The following is a 20,366-nucleotide window of genomic DNA, read 5'->3' on the forward strand; positions in this document are numbered from 1 at the left end:
GTACTGCACCTAGCTAACATGTGGGGAATCCCCACCTACGCAGGAAAAGTGCATTGTCACTGTCACCAAAATATTTGGCCAGATGGGGTTACCCAAATCCTCCCATTACCATCTCCGCTCATATTTCTTGTCTTTCATTCCCAGCCAATGAGCCTTACAGATAACTTGACACACCTGAGCTGCCAATTCTTTGCCTTTCCCACCCATCTTCACCTACTCAGTCTATATATCTCCCAGAGAAAATGGAACAATGTTACATTTCCTCTTACAATAAAAACTCTCTTAATGGTGCTTCAGTTAGCAAAAGATCAGGGTTACATTAGAACATATTTTATGTAAGGAATTCTTATAATTATATGTGAGCTAAACATAATAATATAGGAGATAGGAATGTAAAGAAAACTAAATACCTACCAGTAATCTTGCAATAATCAAAGCTTAAAAAAATATCTCAATATTACAACAGTATCAAGCCATGAACTAATTGGTAATGGATACTTGGCAAATATGCAGGCAACATGCAAAGAAAAGAACAGTGTATTGTAAAGAATAATTTGTGAAGACCAGACTCTGGAAAGAAGATTAGTGAAATGTTTCACCTATGAAATGTCCTTTGCTAATAATACAGAAATTTGGGGTGGGGGTAGGAATCCATTCCCCTGCTATATCCCCCAAGACCCTCAGAATCTGTTCATTATTACAACTAATCAAGTTTCCAAAATCTATGCTAATGTCTCTACCAACATGCAGCATGCGCATCTATGCAAGAGTCTATGTTTTCCCATTGTATAACTGTCAAGATATTCAGACTTCAAATTAGACACTCTGCATCCTTCATTTCTCTTGCATTCACACTTCATTTCTTTCACTGACTGAATATTATCATTTGGATATTCTTTAGTGATTTTTAGCCATTTTTCAAATATATTGACAAAATGATGAATCCATGATCATTCCATGCTTTTAAGAAGTTCACATGTATTGTATCTTCTTGCATGAAGAAAAACAAAGCCATTGAGTAAACTGAACATTTAACAACAGAGTAGATAAGCCTAACTATGAGCTTTTTGTATATGTACAAATGGTCTCTGTTCAAAACAGATCAAGATGAGAAATTCTTCAACTATGTCATTCTCCCTTTTTCCAGAAGTATTTAAACAACACATCTCAAGATATGGATTGATGGATATTTGTAGCTTTCTCTAAAAAAATTAAAAATTGAATGCATAATATTTAGCAAGAAGAGTGAAGCCGGTGGTATTATTATTCCAGACCTTAAACTATACTACAGAACAATAGTAACAAAAACAGCATGGTATTGGCACCAAAACAGACAGGTAAACCAATGGTACAGAATAGAGGACACAGAGACAAACCCACATAATTATAGCTATCTCATATTAGACAAAGGTGCCAAAAACATATATTGGAGAAAAGATAGCCTCTTCAACAAATGGTGCTGGGAAAACTGGAACTCCACATGTAACACAATGAAATTAAACCCCTATCTCTCACCATGCACAAAACTCAACTCAAAGTGGATCAAGGACCTAGGAATTAAACCAGAGACCTTGTGTCTATTGGAAGAAAAACCAGGTGACATCTTCATTATGTTGTATTAGGCCCCATCTTTCTTAATAAGACTCCTATAGCACAAGAATTAAAACCACGAATCAATAATTGGGATGGATTCAAGCTAAAAAGCTTCTTCTCAGCAAAAGAAACAATCAGTGAGGTGAATAGAGAGCCTACAGAATTGGAGCAAATCTTTACTACAAGCCCATCAGATAGAACACTAACTCTAGGATATATAAAGCACTCAAAAACCTTAACACCAAAAATAAATAAATAATCCAATCAATAAATGAGCCAAGTACCTGAACAGACACTTCTCAAAAGAGGATATACAATCATCAACAAATATATGAAAAAATATTCATCATCACTAGCAATTAGAAAAATGCAAATCAAAACTACTCTAAGATTTCCACTCACTCCAGTCAGAATGGCAGCTATTAAGAATACAAACAATAGTAAGTCTTGGTGAGGATGCGGGGAAAAAGGCACACTCATACATTGGGATGGCAAATTTATGCAGCCAATATGGAAAGCAGTATAGAGAGTCCTTGGAAAACTTGGAATGGAACCACCATTTGACCCAGCTGTTCCACTCTTCCGTTTTTACCCAAAGGACCTAGAAACAGCATACTACAGGGACATAGCCACATCAATGTTTATAGCACCACAATTCATAATAGTTAAATTGTGGAGCCAACCCAGATGCCCTTCAGTAGATGAATGGATAGGGAAACTTTGGTATATATACACAGTGGAACATTATTCAGCACTAAAAGAGAATAAAATCATGGCATTTGCAGGTAAATGGATGGAGTCAGAGAATATAATGCTAAGTGAAGTAAGCCAATCCCCAAAATCCAAAAGTTGAATGTATCCTTTGATATGAGGATGCTGTCTCATAATGGCAATGGCGCTCAGAGCATGGGAGGAATGGAGGAACTTTAGATAGGGGAAAGGGGCAGGGGAGGAAGGGAGGGGGTTTATGGGTAGGGAAGATGGTGGAATGAGTTAGACATCATTACCCTAAGTAAATGTATGAAGACACAAATGGTGTGAAAATACTTGGGTACAACCAGACTTTAAAAATTGTGTTCTATATGTGTAATATGAAATGAATTGCATTCTGGTATCGTATATAACAAATTGGAATAAATAAATAATTTAATTAAAAAAATTGAATGCATAGTCAAATATTTAGTATGCAAGTATAGACAATGAATCTCAGAGAGATTAAGGAGAATGTTGTCAAAGTATAATTAAATGAACAATAAACCTTTTTTTAAAAAAAATAATCCATTCATTCCTCATCCCAACATATCTGGTTAAATGTCAAGTCTGAATCATGTCAACAAATAACTAGTTTACAACAAAATACAAAAAAATCAGGCAATAAATTAAGGAATGTCACCAGGAAAGCATTGTTTTGATTTGAATTTTTCTAGTTGCTAGCGATAATGAATATTTTTTTCATATATTTGTTGATTGATTGTATATCTTCTACATTTAAATAACTCCATTTCACAAAACTTACAAAAATAAAAATCATACAAGCTTAAGGACTCGATGTCAGAGCCAGGCATGGTGGCACATGCCTGTACTCCTGGTGAATTGAGAGGCTAAGACAGGAGGATGGCAAATTTAAAGCCAGCCTCAGAAATTTACCAAGGCCCTAATACACATAGCATCACCCTGTCTTTAAAAAACGTGAAAAGGTGTGGGAATATGTCTCAGTGGTATAGCCTCCCAGTGTTAAATCCTCAGTACCAAACAAAACAAAACCCCACTTATATCAAGGATTAGTAAACTATGGGCCAAAACCCAATAGTTTTTTTTTCCATTTTTTTTTAACTTGGGAGGTAAAAGTTCAAGAATAATATTTCTTTCAATATGAATTTCAAAATCAGTGTCCTTAAATAAAGTCTATTGGAATGCTGCAATGTTCATTTGCTCATATGTTAGCTGTGGCTGCTTTAATCATGAAATGGAAGAGTAGACTTTGTGAAACAAATGACATATGTGGCCATGAGTCTAAAATGATTAACTTCTGAGGTTTTACCTAAACGGGTTTGCCTGCTCCTGAGCTAATGTTTCAACATTTAAAATCTTGAACAAGAGTTGTTCCACTGAGCTCAGGGTTCTACAAGGTTTTTCCCTTACTGTAGAGACTACTGCTTCCCTGAACATTGCTGGAATTGCTTTTAGAGAACCGAGTTCAATGATGAGACAAGTAGGCTGAATGTGCTACCTGGAGGCTCTGGGCCTGCTGTTTGACTCTTAAGGAAGCCAAGGCTCAAAACACTCATAATCCTGATGTAAAAACACCTGTGTTCTAATAACATCTTGCCCAGAATATCATATGTTTCTTGGATAAGATACTTAAAAATCAGTTTTAGAGACATGTAAGAAAAGCCTAATGAATAAATCACTCTGAAGAATCAGCTTATTATACTGCATCTTCCTGTTGAACAATGGGCTATCAAAGTTAATGCATCTAATTGGCCTGACATTTTTTTCAAATGATATCAAATCGATGATCTAAGAATAAAATATTGTCCTTGAACAATGGGACACAAAACTGCTTGAGAGAAATGCCAAATCACATGGACCAAAGAAGTCTGAAACAATGAACATCATCACTGAAATGGGGATGCAGGCCCTCAGGTACACCTGGAGAGCAACAATACTTAAATATGAAAATGTGGTACTTATGCTGAGAAGTCAGTTTATTAAGCCAAAAACATGCCATATCTTAATACACAGAAATGCAATGATTGACAATGAAAATATCAATAAAATAATAACCAGCTAAATTGATTTCCCTAATTGATTTCCCTACAAATGTTGGACAATAATAACCAGCTAAATTGATTTCCCTCCAAATGTTGGACAAATTAACTGAAGGAACAGTGTTTTGTGTGACATAGGGATTAAGATTAACTAATAAATAGGCCAGACATATAGCCCAATAGCAGAGCACTGGCCTAGCATGTGTGAAGTTCTGAGTTCAATCCTCAGTATTGCAACAAACAAACAAACAAAACAAAATAAAATAAAAACCTGGAGGACTGAAAACACTTACCACAAAGTAGATCAAAAGGAGAAAAGAACACCATCATATCTTATTTAAGGCAATTAACCCCACCATGAATATTCTTGTTGTATCTGGTTACTTCCTGTGCATAAACCACACATACTTTGAGTTATCTATTGCTTTGCCAATATTAAAATCTCTCAATGAGGAGCATCAATCCTTACATTCTGCCTACAGTCTCCTCCCTCAGACAGTGGACAGAACAAACTATCTTCAGGAATATAAATGGCACTGGGTTCCTTCAACACCTGATTTTATTGGCAAATCAATCCTCTTCTCCCTATTTTGAGCCTTCTCTCTTCTTCATTTCTATGATTTCTCTCTTTTCTTCTGCATAGTTCATCTTACCATCTGACATAGTCTGTATTTTCTTTATTCATCTATCATTTCCCTTCCCTCATATGGAAAAAAAGTCTACACAAGCAGAGATTTTTATTTTTACTCATTTCATTCACTAGTATAGTAGAGTCTCCAAATGGAACACATGATATTTCAATTTATCTTTGGAATGAGTCAATAAATGACAATGGACAGCTCTCAGCAAATTCCATATGTGGTTGATATTATCTGTCTGAACATTTTTAACAAATAAAATTTTGACTAACATTATCCATTATAGTGTGTGTATATGTATATACACACACTATAATTGAGATAAATATAATCAACATTTTTGAGTTATATAGTACAGAAGCCACTTAAAGAGCTTTACATGAGTAAAAACTCAAATTGCTTTTTACCTGTTGTGTTTCTCATCTTTTATCACTGTGACAAAAATAAATATTTAAAATACCAAGAAAGAACATGTTATGGTTGGACATTAGATGTCCCCCAAAAGCTCCTATGATAATACAGGAAAATTCACAGGTGAATGATTGAATTGTGTAATCTAATTTGTCTGTCCTAGTTTGAATGGACTGACTGGGCAGTAACTGCAGGCAGGTGGGCTGTGGCTGAAAGAGATGAGTCACTGGGAGTAAAGCAGGGGGTGCCCTGAAAGCATTGCTCTTCCTGCAGCTCTACTCCCTCTCTCTGCTTCTTGAGCCCATCATGAGCTGGAGAGCATTTTATGCTGAGCCCTTCCTCCATGATGTGCTGCCTCACCATGGGCCCAGAACAATGCAGTCACTTCTCTATGAATTGAAACTTCTGAAGACATGATCCCCAAATAAATGTTTTTTTTTTTTTCTCTAAGTTGTTTTTGTCAGGATACTGGTCACAGCAACATGAAACCAAGTAAGAGAGAAATTTTATTTTGACTCACAGTTTTAGACATGTCAGTTCAGATTCTGTGGTTTAAGAGTAAGGTGAGGCAGAACTTCAAGGCATGTGGGTGTGGAGGCTGAAAGCTGCTCATCTCATGGCAGTCCAGAATCAGAGCAAGGAAGGTGTCAGGGACAACATAACCCTTCCAAGGCAGGCAACTTGACCTACTTCCTCTCACTAGATCCTGATTGGTACAGTTTACATCACCTCCTAATAATGTCATCAAATTATGAATCCATCAAAGGATTAGTCCATTGATGATGTCAAATGATACAGCCACTTCCAAAGAGCCCAACCTCTGAATATTGTTCCTTTGGAGACCAGCTTTCAACCATGAGTTTTGGGGGACCATTAATATCAAAGATAATACACTAGAATGATTGGCTGTTTCTAAATTCCAAATGGAGGGGGCGTGACTAATAAATGGAAGGATGGGTAGAAGAAAAAATAATCCTGCATAAGTCCATATTAGAAACAAATAGCTCTCACATGGGTATTTCACAGCATAACTGGAAGAATTTGTCACTTACCTCATTTATCCAGTGCTGGGGATTACCCGCAAAGCTTTGGAATGAATGCTTGGTGAGACTAATAAGCTGATGACCAAAGGAGGTGACATAAGGAATCTCCTTCCTGACCCAGCACCTCTTATTCTTATCCCTTTTGAATTCATGCAGTTCAGTTTTTATGTCTTTGTAGAAAGTGGACTTGGCAAAATTATTAGCTAATTCTTTTATCTGTGAATCATCTGTCTTTGAAGGTATTTCAGTCTTGTTAGCTTTGGACTGGAAGAGGATAAGAGGTCACAGATTACTGCATAGAGTATTAACTCATTATAAACAAATTACTCCTGATTTCACAAGTTTTCTCTTGACCTTTTATTTGTACAACTCCTATATTTTGTAGCTTGAGTACAAAAATGAATTAGCATGTACATTCACAAATAAAAATGCCCACAGCACTCACTGACAATGTCTATTTGTTCATCACATCAATATGTAAATTCACAAGGTCATGTTTTCATGAATCATCTCTTTGCTAAACCTTGGGCAAAAATGTGAAAATGTGAAAAGTTCACATACCTTCATGTTCTTCTGACTCTCTCTTTATTACACCATGAAAGAAGTCCAGGAATATTTCTGCAGGATTAGTGTAGAATTCACAGGGAAAACCTACAAAATAAGACACCCCAGAACTCAAGCTGATAGTCTTGGAAGGTAAAGAAGACTCACATGCAGAGGATGCTGGAGGTGAGGGGTAGGTAAGGCAGATTGAACAACTTTTTCCTCATCTTCTTGCTCTCTTCTGCCCTCTCTAATTTATCCTTTCCTCTTCTTTATTTAATCACATAATATTTCAACAACTGTCTCTCTCAGGCAAAAAAATAAATAAATAAAACAAAAAAATGTATCCCAAACTATTCTTGGACTCTTCAGAACATCTTACATTAGTGCTTACCTCTCATAAAAATTCAAAATCCAAGCAGCTATCAATATGCTCTACTGTTTACTAGTACTTCTTCAAAAATCTAAATGTAGATCCTAGAAAGGATATTAAGTTTCTGGTGAACTGTGCACCTAGAGAATACTGAGTTCACCTAGAGAATACTGAGTTCACCTAGAGAATACTGGAACAGCAGTATGTATGTTAGCAGATGTTGCTTTGCAACCTACTAAATTCAGAGTTCCAAATGATCATCTCTCAAGATGCCATAATTCCAAATAGACAACAAATTCCCAGAGAAGCATTATTGAGAGAACATGACCAGCACAGCACACCTGACCTCTCACCTCAACATCTAAATTTGGCCTGAGCTCTGACTCTTTAGTTCATCTTCCCTGGATTCCCAAATCTCATGTGTTTGATGTGTTTTTAAGTGACAGATATTTAATAAAAACAAATTAAGAAGGAATGATTATTTACAACTTTATTTGGGGTCATGGATAAACATCTATAATCATATCCACAAACCCCTGAAGTGAAGCAGATAGGTAAACCATTAAAGAAATCAGAGTACTCAGTCTGAAATAGAAAGAACCAGACAGACCAGAAATTTTGGCCCATTATATCAGATTCAGGGCCAGCTATTCAAGACTTAAATATTCAATTTAATGTTTCTAAGAAACATTTCCATGAGCCCTGAAGAAGGCAGAGCAAGATTATGTGTCAGGGGAAACACTGTAATATCACAATCTGTTACATGTTTTCAAAAAAGTTCAACTGACAGAATACTAAGTGTGAGTTCAACATGTTACTTACTGAACTTTCAGGAAAAGGTCAACATAACTGAAAAGGAGAAAAAAGTCCCATGAAACAAACACACACACACACACACACACACACACACACACACACACACACCATGCATATTCAAATAAGACAGGAAAAGGGGAGAGACCTGAAAAACAAAAAATGCTGCAAAATGAAAAAGAATTCTGGCATTGAACTGACCAAAATATGTTTTAGAGTGGAGACACCCCAGTTAAGTCTATGCAAGATCAAAGAGCATTCCTGTAGCACTCCTGGGGACTCCTCTCCTCTTCCAGGAGTCTATGAATAAAGGATCTAGGGCATAAAATGTTTAACCACACCTGCAGACTCAAAGTACTCTAAAGTCCTTTGGGCAGGACCGTGATACATTAGTTCTCCTGAGGCCAGTATGGTGAGGCTGTCAAACAGCTGGAAGATGGAATAGCGAGGCAGATGGATGGAGAAGATGATCATGCGTCCCTGCTCAGAAATCCTAAGTGAAAAAGGAAAATAATAAATCATTAATTATCTGAACCTTGCTGGTATGGTGATGCACGACTATAATCCCAGTGGCTCAGGTGGCTGAGACAGGAGGATCAAAGTTCAAAGCCAGCCACAGAAAAAGCAGGCAATATGCACTCAGTGAGACCCTGTCTCTAAATAAAATACAAAATAGGGCTGGGGTAGTGGCTCAGTGGTCAAGTGTCCCTGAGTTCAATCCCCAGTATCCCCCATCCAAAATATCTGAACCTTGAAATATTTTGTAAAATACTTATTTCTGCCAGTAGAGCGTTTTCTCTCAGTTCAACTTGCTTTTCTCTTACAAATTTCTCATCTCAACTCATTACATACATGGAGTTGGGAATATTTAAATTCAATGCTTTTATTAAAAGACTAAAGAGAGGGGAGGGGAGGGGAGGGGATGGGGGATAGTAGAGGATAGGAAAGGCAGCAGAATACAACAGACACTAGTATGGCAATATGTAAATCAATGGATGTGTAACTGATGTGATTCTGCAATTTGTATCCGGGGTAAAAATGGGAGTTCATAACCCACTTGAATCAAAGTGTGAAATATGATATATCAAGAACTATGTAAGGTTTTGAACAACCAACAATAAAAAAAAATTTTTAAAAAGAAATTAAATTTTGTGGAAAATAAGAGCAAAACAAAAAGATGTTTTCTTTTTTACACTGAGTTTTTGCACTGTCTCATATTATTATCCTCAAAATACACCCCCCTTGTTACCAATGAAAGAGAACTAGTGATATTTGATACACAGGCAGAAATTATTTTACATATATGAGAGTTAACTATCTATATTTGTGTAAAAAACATTTTTCATGAAACTTTAATCCAAATATTATAAAATGGAGAAAAATGTTTCTCTTAAGTGAACACAGAAAGCTCTCATACACATTTTATATAATAAAAATCACTGGTCAAATCCTGAAAATTTAGGTTAAATCAGGAAAGAGAGAGTACAAGTTCACTAATAGTCTATTTGTGAACTTTTTCTATCTAAATTTTCTGTCATGAAAAAAGTACTTGAGAAATGCCATTACATTATCTAAACTAGGTTTGCTAGAGAACAATAAAGAATTAAAGAATTTTAAAAATTTAATATACAATTTAGAAATTGGATATACAACTCAAAATTTAAAAAAATGTACTTAGTTTTCTTTGTTTTACTAAAGAGATTTTTTTTGCATCAATAGAAATGTGTGTGTTTTTTTTTTTTAAGTTGCAAAAACAGTATACCAGAAAAAAATAAATGAAATACTAATGAATGTAAAAAGTCTTTCAAATAACTCTTAGGTTTTAAAATGCATTGATTAGGATATTTTAAGCTTAGGTTTTTATTTAATTATAGCATTTTAGTTGTATGCTTATGTTTGAGATATGCATACCTTCTTTATCTGTTAATGCCATTAGACCTGTTAATTTTCAATCACCACTGTTCAAGGAAGTATTAGAATTGTTCTTAATTTAAAAAAAAATTATTTTCAAATCACAATGAATACACTGAAGACTATATTGCTTCTTTCAACTGAGGAAAGTCTGCACTAAATAAAATGTTACAAAATCACAAGAAAAAAATATTTAAAAAAACAAGTAATAAAAGGAGATAGAATTTAGAAAAAAAAATGTTTAACAATAATGAGATTAAAACAATCAGCAAATTATGAAACCCACATGACCCACATGTAATTACTGAGTTTTGACTTTGCCTATCTCCTCTCATTTGACAATTTTCTGCTTCTGGATATTTGCATTGCTCACATCCAGCAGACTGTAAATCTAGTGTCACTACAGGGTTTAGAATGTTTACTGTTCTATCCTAATGCCTACTTTTTCTATTCAGATAAACTCTACTGTTTCATATTTTTTATTGGTTGTTCAAAACATTACAATGCTCTTGATATATTTTTAACCTCTTCCTTCTATTGTATCAAAACCAACAAAAATATTATTTGCATAATTTAGGTAAAATAATTATAACAAGTAGACTTACTATATCACATTTTGTTATTATTTGCCATATGTTTTAACCTCTTAGGAAAAGTTGATGACATATTCATGTTATGTTCAAAAACGTTTTGTGTGAGTTGGCTTTGTATTGGATGTTATACTAGGCATATCATTCCAATCAAATGTAAGAACTTAGAGATCACTTCAATAAAAATGAATGAATTTAAAAAGAACACTGTATGAGCAACCAGACACCAGTAGAGAAAAGATGAAATGTTCAAGATTGTATGATTAGTTCATGTTGAGTTTGCAAATGGAATCTGCTTTTTTATTCAGTTAGTATTCATAATGTACCTAATGCTTTATTTTCCAGTGCCTTAGACCACAATTTCTTTTTCTAATAATTTACAATAATTGTTCCAAATGTTTCACAACCTGTATTGTAATTTTAGTGAGTTCAGAGCAAAGAACATGAACAAAGTGGGGAGGAGGGAGAATAAGAGTTGAAATGTTACCCTATTCCTCATCCCTTTCATTTTTCTGCTGGTTACTTTCTACCCTTTATTGAAAAGGAAAAAAATTCCCATTTCAACATCATTTTCCTTTAGTACCTCTCTGTGCCAATCTGATTGTACTAACTCTGCTAATATTCCTCAATAAAGTAATAGACTTCAAAAAAAAAAAAGACTAAAGAATCTTAAAGTTTATTGCTTTAGCAGTCTAGAGTTGACTAGAAATTGGTGAAAATGCAGTTTTCTAGAGAGTTTTCCAAGACAGTGAATTCAGGGAAATTGGTATACAATCTCTGGTGGTTGGAATAGAGAGTCCATATTATTAACAAGTATCTTAGATTATTTTGAGTATACTCACTTTTGAAACTAGTTATCAATGAAGTATTAGAAGGATGGTCATATACAAATTTTCATTGATCATTTAAGTATCCTGGCTCTTTAGTAATTGGTTTTCATCCTACCTTAGTAATACATTAATACTGTTAAGCACTTTGAATGTTATTTAGCACTTAGCTATATGTTTTAGTGATAAATTGAATTTCCACAATGTTTTCACAAGGATATTATAATATTAGTATTTTCTTCTTTTGACATATAAAGTTTAAAGGTCAAGTAACTAACCAATGGCTCACAGTTACTAAATGGCAAGGCTGGAATCTGAGTCTGGTTTGATTTTACGGTAGAAACATTTCTCACCTACTTGTTATAGGAATTATTACTTATGGGTATAAGAAACAAAGGCAAAAAAAAAAAAAACTTTTCCAAACTGTTTTGTAAATATTTTATGAGGAGAATCACTTCAATTTAAGAATTTGATAAGCACCTAGTATATCTAATATATCCAAAGATGATCAAGCACCTAGTATATCTAATATATCCAAAGATGATCTTCCTCAAAGAGAAAAAGGAGATAAGGTCTATAATTTCAATATGATTGGATTCGAAGAAGTTAATGGCTCCTTATAAACAAAAAAGGGAAAGTGATAACCCATTCTGGAGGTGATAAAAGTAGAATATCCAAATTCCCAACAATAGTGAGCTAAGAAAAGAGATACAAGGTGAACAAAGTGTGAAGTGAACAGGTCTAAAATTCAAAACTATAAGAAGCCTTTCTGTGTAACACAACAAGCAGTGTCTATGTGTGTGCTTGTGTTGCTGTTGTTTTGGGTGAAGAAGATAACTAATAGAGAGGACCAAACAGGACCATGTTGAACCCTTCGAAAAGAAACTGGAAATTATTCAACTGACAATAAGAAGCTGAGAAAGGACTGGAAGATGGACATGGGATACCTGAGAGTTCTAACACTCAAAGTGGGGCCTGAGGACTAACTGAATCAGTGTCAGTAATTCTTTAAAACTACTGTAGAGAACTTTGATTCCTTCCAGGAACCTAGAGAAACAGGATCTGCATTTCAATAAGTTCCAGGTGATGAGTATGCTCAGCAGTGCTTGGGAAGGACTGACCAAAGCTCTGGGCATGAGGAAAGAGGACTGTGTGCTAAGCAGAGCAACCCACAAAGAAAATATCTGTGAATAAAAATATCCTACATATATTCTGTAATGGGGCCTGAACTCCAGACCCATGTCTTGGCATCTTCACTTATATGTGTAAATTACATCTTAAACTTAAGAAGTTTAAACCCATACATATCTTCAGTTCTTGTTGTTTCCTCTCTTGTAGCATAGACACTTGCTCAATGCATCATGGGCATCAGAGGAAGCAAGGTTGTGACAGAAGGGAGGCCATGAAAGTAGTGTGATTGGCAGCTTAAAACAATGGGGCAGAGGAGTTTCTAGAGGTGGTGGACAAAGGGAGAGACCATAGCTACAAGGAGATTGGCTTCCTTAAACAAATAAATTACTGCATAAGAAAGTAAGTACATATTTTGAGATAATGGGAGTTGAATATCTCCATGTCTGAAGTCACTTACAAATGTGAAAATAGCAAAGACTAAAAGTAAGACAGAGGTGTCAGATTGGCATCAGAAATGTTGCTATGAGTTCCTGGTCTTTTCAATGTATTCAATAACAGAAATAGCAATAAATATAGATATATCTATGCTCATGCATGTATTTTTAGGAAACATCTATGTATACATATATGTGCACCACAATTAGATGATAAAGGCTGTGTAGGTTGCATGCCCAGGTGTGTTTCACTGAGAACTCAGCATCCTTTCATGCCTGAGTCAGCTCATACAACACGCACTGGGATAAACCCTGCAGTGTGCCATTAACTTTTCAGATTGAAAAAAGACAGGAAAAATATATTTCTGTAGAGGATCCCAAAAAGGCAGGAAACAGAGACACTAGGGAGAACTGGGGAAATCTGAGTAGCCCTGATTGGATATTGGCAAAGCAATATCTGTGGAGTGAACTGTGGAGTGCAGATGATGGCATGTCCTCCCTGATTGGAGGTTGTAGTAGCACATGATGGCAGAAAAGCCTATGTGGGAAACAGCAGAGAAGAAAGGAGAGGCTGCATATGGAATGAAAAGTAACAGAGGGGAATCCAGGTGAGAAGAGTAGGATTTCATCTGTATTGTTCTTAGATACTTTCTGTCAGTTTGAAATATGTTTATATTTTTAAAGATGTTGTATAAATCTCAACTATTGACAAATTTCCTATAAACATCCCTTCCCACCTTCCTTCCTTCTTTCCTTTCTTTCTTTCTTTTTTTGTGGGGGGATGGGGCAGGGATTGAGGATAGGGGCACTCAACCACTGAGCCACATCCCCAGCCCTATTTTGTATTTTATTTAGAGACAAGATCTCACTGAGTGCTTGGAGTCTTGCTTTTGCTGATGCTGGATTTTAATGTGTGATCCTCCTGCCTCAGCCTCCAGAGCTGCTGGGATTATAGGTGTGCAGCACCCCACCTGGCCATTTTTCTTTCTTGATAAAGGAAATCCCATTTATTTAAGTTCATTCTTCCACTTCTTCAAGCCCCAAATCTCAGCAGTCATTGTCTTAATCCTCCCATCCCAGGTGCAAATCCTGACCTGATCCTATTGGTTCCCTTGGAAACAGAAACCACCTTCTGCTCACCATGACCATTCTGGTTGAAGCTCAGCAGCTCCTTCACTGGGTCTTCTCTCATCCTTGCCTAACTGCACAGTCTTCCCCACAGCCATTGCTGTGCTCTAAAACTCTCAAAATATCACTATGTCCCCTAGTGACAGGAGAAGCCATACTTCTTTGATAGTCTATGAGATCCATGAAATCTGCCATCAGCCCAACTTCACCTCACATCCTAAACACATTTCATTGGCTGAACTGTGTCCTCCCCAAACTCAGATGTTGAAGTCCTATTCCCCAGTGCCTCAGAATGTAACCACATTGGACATAGCACCATCAAGGAGGTCTTTAAGTTTAAATGAGATCATCAGGGGGTCCTCATCTGACTATGTCCAGTTAGGAGGAGATTAGGACACAGACACACAATGGAGAAGGTGCCATTTACAAACTAATGAAGAAATGACCAGAAGACACATTAGTTTCAACTTTCTGTCTCCAGAGATATAAGAAATTTTTTTGTTGTTGAGCCCCCAATCTGTAGCATTGTTGTGACAGTTCATCAGGCAACCTCCACTCCCCTTAGTCTCTGGGTCTGTCCCTCTGGCCTTGCTGATATTCCACACACATAAGACATGCTCTATCTCAGGGCCACTGGCTGCTTCTTCCAACCAGAACCCTCTTCTGATTTATAGCACATCTCACTCTCTCCCAACTCAGGTGTAACATGCTTGTGGTCTTCTCTGACCTTCCTGTTTAAAACAGCTCCCTGCCCTCACCATGACCTTACTTCCCTATGTGTTTTTTCATCATTCTTGATACACTTCTTGTTTATTGACTGTAACTTGCTAAAAAAGAAGGAACACTATTTTTTTAAGCTTCTGAATCTCCTGCACTAGGAATACCGGTAACTGGAAGTGATCAGATAGTAAACAGATGAAATGTAATGTTGCCATAGCATTTGCCTTTTTAGGAGTCTGATGACATCATTAGCTGTTCTCCCATCTAAGCCAGTTGTGGGCCTATCCAGGAACAAGATGAGAGGATCAAGGATCAGCTCCATTCCTATACTAGTCCTTTTTCTTTCTCCTTTAGATTTTACCTAAAATACAAATTATTATCATTTTCACAAATTTTCATCATCACTATCTTTTGGTGAATTAACCACCAGCAGTTCTGCTAGAGACACTTTACCTAATTTTCCTCATTATTCTGAACAGCAAGTAAATGACACCTAGGCGAAGGGGGATGTTTCACTCTAACCACATGTGGAAGCTGAGTCCCAGTGCAAAGTTCTCAAGTGGTTGTACCTGATATGAAGATCATTCTTTTAATAGTCCTGTGAATTCCTCACCAAATAGTCAGTTTTAAGAGAGTAAGTTAAACACTAAAAAAGAAAGAAAAGAAAAGCCTATAAAATGGGGAAATGACTACTAAGATAGGAGAAGAGCTGTTCTCAGTGGAGCATGCCTGCAATCACAGTACTTTGGGAGGCTGAGGCAGGAATTCATGAAAACAAAGCCAGCCTGAGCAATTTAGTGAGGATCTAAGCAACTTAGTGAGGCCCTAAGCAACTTAGTGAGACCCTGTCTCTAAATAGAATATAAAAAAAGGACTGGAGATATAGCTCAATGTTTAAGTACCCTTGGGTTCAATCCCTGGTACCAAAAATAAACAAACAAACAAACAAATAAAATAGGAGGAAATATAAAGGACACTACCTATAATGATCTTTTAGAGTGTTGTGACAACTTCCTACAGACATACCATCTCCACAAAGGATCCCAATTGGATTGAAAAAAAAAAGAGAATCACCTTGGAGCAAGAAACATATACTACCCATCATTCCATATTCACATATTTTCAATTTCATAATTTTTTCACAATAATTATTTCTACAAGTTAACATACCTCAGAATTGCTCATTCATCTTTTCAGAAAATCCCAGAAGAGGGTATATTTCACAGGGCAACTGGCCTAATCTTTTCACCAGTATATGTGTGGAAAGGGAATAAAGAAGCTCTGGGGGAGGTAGGAAGTAAAAAAATACATCTAGAATTTGGAGTCTCTAAACATATCATTATTGAATGCTCCTTATGGCCCTTGATTGGTTTCCATTAACAATTTTACTATAAAAGACATTTGGGTACCTAATTCAAAGTATTATATAAATGTCTAAATATACCACAATTAAATCTATTATTCTTTATAATTATTATAAACCAATAAATAAGGCCTTTGGGAACAATTATGGAAATGTGAATGAATATAAATGTAGTCATAAAACAGTTGATAATACAGAGACCTTGTCCATTTTTTCACTGATACTGATATTGGTAAGGTAAGGAAATGTGCTTATTTTCTTATGTTAGTATGGGAGAAAAAGGGGAAAATGAGCAATTGAAATGAATGATATTATTACTAATACAGTTGCATTAATACTTTAATTATTAGGTAATTGTTCATATCATTAGAGTAATCAAACTATTTTTTTAACATTTCTGTTATGTTCAGATCATAAAGAACTAAAAAATAAATTATTTCAATCAATGAGACTTTATGGTTGTAAGAAGCCAACAACTTTGTACATTTCCCCTGGAAATCTAAGCAAAAAACTAATGGAAGTGCCGACTTGCAGCTAAATAAGAGAGTAAAGAAAGTACTTTCCTAAAAAGACAAAATCAGTTAAAAAATAGCAGCCCCAAAGTAAACCTGACTCAATCACTCAGCAAACAAAAATAACTGGTGAAAGGTGGCTCCTACACCACTGTAACTCAGGAGAGATCCACAGCCAAGGAATGATGTTCATCTGCTACAGGTCCAAACCCCTCTGAAATCCAAACCAAGATTCAGCATCATTTTTCTTTACCTTGGCATGGTTTACTATAAATAACCCTAACATCAATTTTGATAATTTACAGAATTCGTTAACATGAATGAGAGTAGTGACCCCAATAGCCAACACTGTACCTTCAACCCATTTGAATGTATTTTATCTAATGGTTTAAAGTATTATTTGGTGTCAATCTTCCTATCTTTGTTTTCATTTCTCTGGTTTATACTTGTTTTTCATATCCCTGATTCATTCTCTTGCATTATCTAATACTACCTTACATACTCATCATCCATCTATTTTGCCTTTGTATCTGGGTGTGAATTATATTTTATATCTTTTTTCTCTCTCTTTATTTTTACATCCTATATTTTCTCAAATTCTTTTTGGCCTATCTTTCTCCCCTGCTCTTATTCCTCTTTTAAGGTTACAGTAATTGTACTGAATTTAATAACTATTAACTATTTTTTGAGCTATTCCAGAACTTTATTACATGTTTACATGTATATATGGGGAACTGTGGAAAAAAAATAGCAAAAAGTTTTATTTCTTATAAGGTGAATAGTATTTAACTTGGCTCTGAAATGATTATGGTAAATAGGATTCACTGGCATTTTAAAAAGTGGTGCTGATATTAGGAGAAGCAGAAGTGACACACTGAAAAAGTAAATAAATATTTGGATATTCTATCAATACAGGGGTCTTAAGAAAAAGAAACTCACAAGTAGTCCCTCCATTAATAAAGAAGTGAAAACTATACCAATAGATGGGTAGTCATAGAAATGGTATGAAAAAGCAAGTGAACAAATCAACCCCAAACCAATAATGCTTCAACAACCGACTCCATGGACACTACCATGGAGGACATGTAGAAAAATAATTTAGGAATTTCATAGTTAAAATGTTCTATTACCTTAAAAGATGTAAAAAGCAAAATTGGGGGTAAAATACAGGAAGTGAAAGATCACTTCGGTAAAGATAAAGAAATTCTAAAAATGATATTCAAGAAATCTGGGATGTCATTAAAACACCAAACTTAAGATTCATTGAGATAGATAAAGGATAAAGGGATTTATGATCTTTTCAATGAATAATATTGGAAAATTTTCAAACCTTAAGAATGAGATAGAAATTCAAATAAAAGAGACAAAAGGAATCAAATTATACAAAAATCACAATGCATCCATACCTAGAAACATTATTAAAAAATGCACAACCTATAGAATAAGGATAGAATTGTAAAAACTTCAAGGGAAAAAGGATTGGTCACATTTAAAACTAAACAAAGGAGCAAAGATGGCGGAGTAGAGGAGGTACTGCTTCTGGTGGCTCTGCGCACGAATCCGAGAAAACAGTCAAAAGGCTTCTCCACAGGGTCCTGCCTCAATGAAAAACTACATCTCAGAGCAGGTGACAGGATACCATACAGGGAATCTTTTGCAGATTCCACTGGAGCGGCGGGCGTGACACGGAATGCAGAGGCTTTGCTTGCTGGTCAGACTCCAGACTCTGGCCCCAACGCCCACAGTCTGAACACACACGTGACCACAAGCAGCACTTCTACAGAACTGTAGATCACCAGACTATGCTCCGCTCCCATGTGGGTCACCAGACTGAGTTCTGGCCCCAGCACAAGGTCACACCAACACCCCCCACCTCACCAAACACCCGACGTAGGAAACAGACGGAATCCATCTTGGAAAACCTTTCTCGCCATCTCTTGGTGGGCATGGCTACCAGCATAGTTCTGCAGCTAGTCAGGTACCTGGTTTCCAATTGCCCCACCCCCAGATGTAATAACTCAAAACCTTTCTCAAAATTTTTTGGGGGGCATGGCTATCAACATGGAACTGCAACTGTACAGAGAGTTGGGGGGCATGGCTATCAACATGGAACTGCAACTGTACAACTTCAACTCAAGAGAGACTAAGAGCAGGGAGGCTCCAGGAAGATGCCCAAGCCCTCTCACACTGGTTACCTGAGGGCAGAGACACAAGCTTGGAATAGACAATTCGACCTACTGGAAGAAAAGAAAACAGAATTCTAAGAGTTTTTTTTTTTTTCTCTCTTCTCATCCATTCTCCTCTACCCTTCCCCCACTGGTTCCTACAACCCCAACATATGTGAAACCAAGTAGTTTGCATGAAATAGGACTTTCAGAACTGAATCACCAGAATGATATAATAGAGGAATTGCATAATCCCCCCCCTTTTTCTTATTTTCTTTCTCCCTCTCTTTTTTTCTCTTTCTTTCTTTTCTTTTTAATTTTCTTACACCCTCTCTCCCATTTTCAACCTCCTAACTTTTACTATTTTTACTTCAGGTAATTTTCTAAATACATATAGGTGTTTGATTTTATGCATTCTTCCCTAACCTATCTCCCCTAAACTATCTCCTGTCTATTCACTAGAGTTTTCCTCCAAAGTTGCTAAGATAGATTAACTCCATACCCTCACACATTTCCCCTTTAACATAATGTCCTATGCCTGACTTTCAGTTCTCTGTACACCATCAGAAATGGTATGGCTTTTATGAAACTAATGACTATATTTTAAATAATGATTGAATCCAACATCTCTAGGCATAGAGACTAACTATAAATGTATTGATAATGAAAACTTGTTCATAGACGATGGATTGTTGATATTGGGAACTGTTAACATTGTCTTTCCCCACAAAGGAGAGATTTTGGAACTATACAAGTGCAATATAAATCTATAGGGGAAAAACAATAACACAACAGACTCACAGAGCTGGAAAGAAACATGATGAGCAGCATGAAAAGACAAGGAAAGAAAGGACCACAAACAATGCAAGACAATACAACATTAAAAGAGGTAACATCTACAGCAGAAAGAAAGTCAGATAATGATTTCAGGATATTCATGGTTCAGATGTTCTGGAGTCTCAGGAAAGACATTAGACAACAAATGCAGACAATGAAAGATAACTTCAACAATGAATTACATAAACAAATCCAGGAAGCAAAAGATCACCTCTACAGGAAGATAGATGTTATACAAAAAAAAAAGTCCTATAAATGAAAGAAATGATAAACCAAATTAAAATTAAAAACTCAAATGAGAGTATCATCAACAGAGTAGAACACTTAGAACAAAGAACATCAATGAAGACAAAGTATGTCATCTCTTTTTTTTTAATTGGTTGTTCAAAACATTACAAAGCTCTTGACAAATCATATTTCATGCATTTGATTCAAGTGGGTTTTGAACTCCCAATTTTACCCCAAATACAGATTGCAGAATCACGTCGGTTACACATCTACATTTTTACATAATGCCCTATTAGTAACTGTTGCATTCTGCTACTTTTCCTATCCTCTACTAT

General features: G+C 35.9%; 1 protein-coding gene across 1 annotated transcript in view; it reads right to left on the bottom strand.

Moving 5' to 3' along the window:
• The window catches only part of LOC125614530 (broad substrate specificity ATP-binding cassette transporter ABCG2-like), a gene marked incomplete at its 3' end in the record, with an annotated part of 101,047 nt that overhangs the window by 4,343 nt on the left and 76,338 nt on the right, over positions 1 to 20,366 (bottom strand). The window contains exons 5-8 of the mRNA XM_048797467.1: positions 15,151 to 15,287; positions 8,527 to 8,678; positions 7,018 to 7,107; positions 6,466 to 6,713 (exon numbers count right to left, since the gene is read on the bottom strand). Of these exons, the coding sequence (XP_048653424.1) occupies positions 6,466 to 6,713; positions 7,018 to 7,107; positions 8,527 to 8,678; positions 15,151 to 15,287 (627 nt within the window). The remainder of the gene's footprint in view (positions 1 to 6,465; positions 6,714 to 7,017; positions 7,108 to 8,526; positions 8,679 to 15,150; positions 15,288 to 20,366) is intronic.

The sequence above is a fragment of the Marmota marmota genome, unplaced genomic scaffold (assembly GCF_001458135.2).
Source record: "Marmota marmota marmota unplaced genomic scaffold, marMar, whole genome shotgun sequence".
Taxonomy (NCBI): domain Eukaryota; kingdom Metazoa; phylum Chordata; class Mammalia; order Rodentia; family Sciuridae; genus Marmota; species Marmota marmota.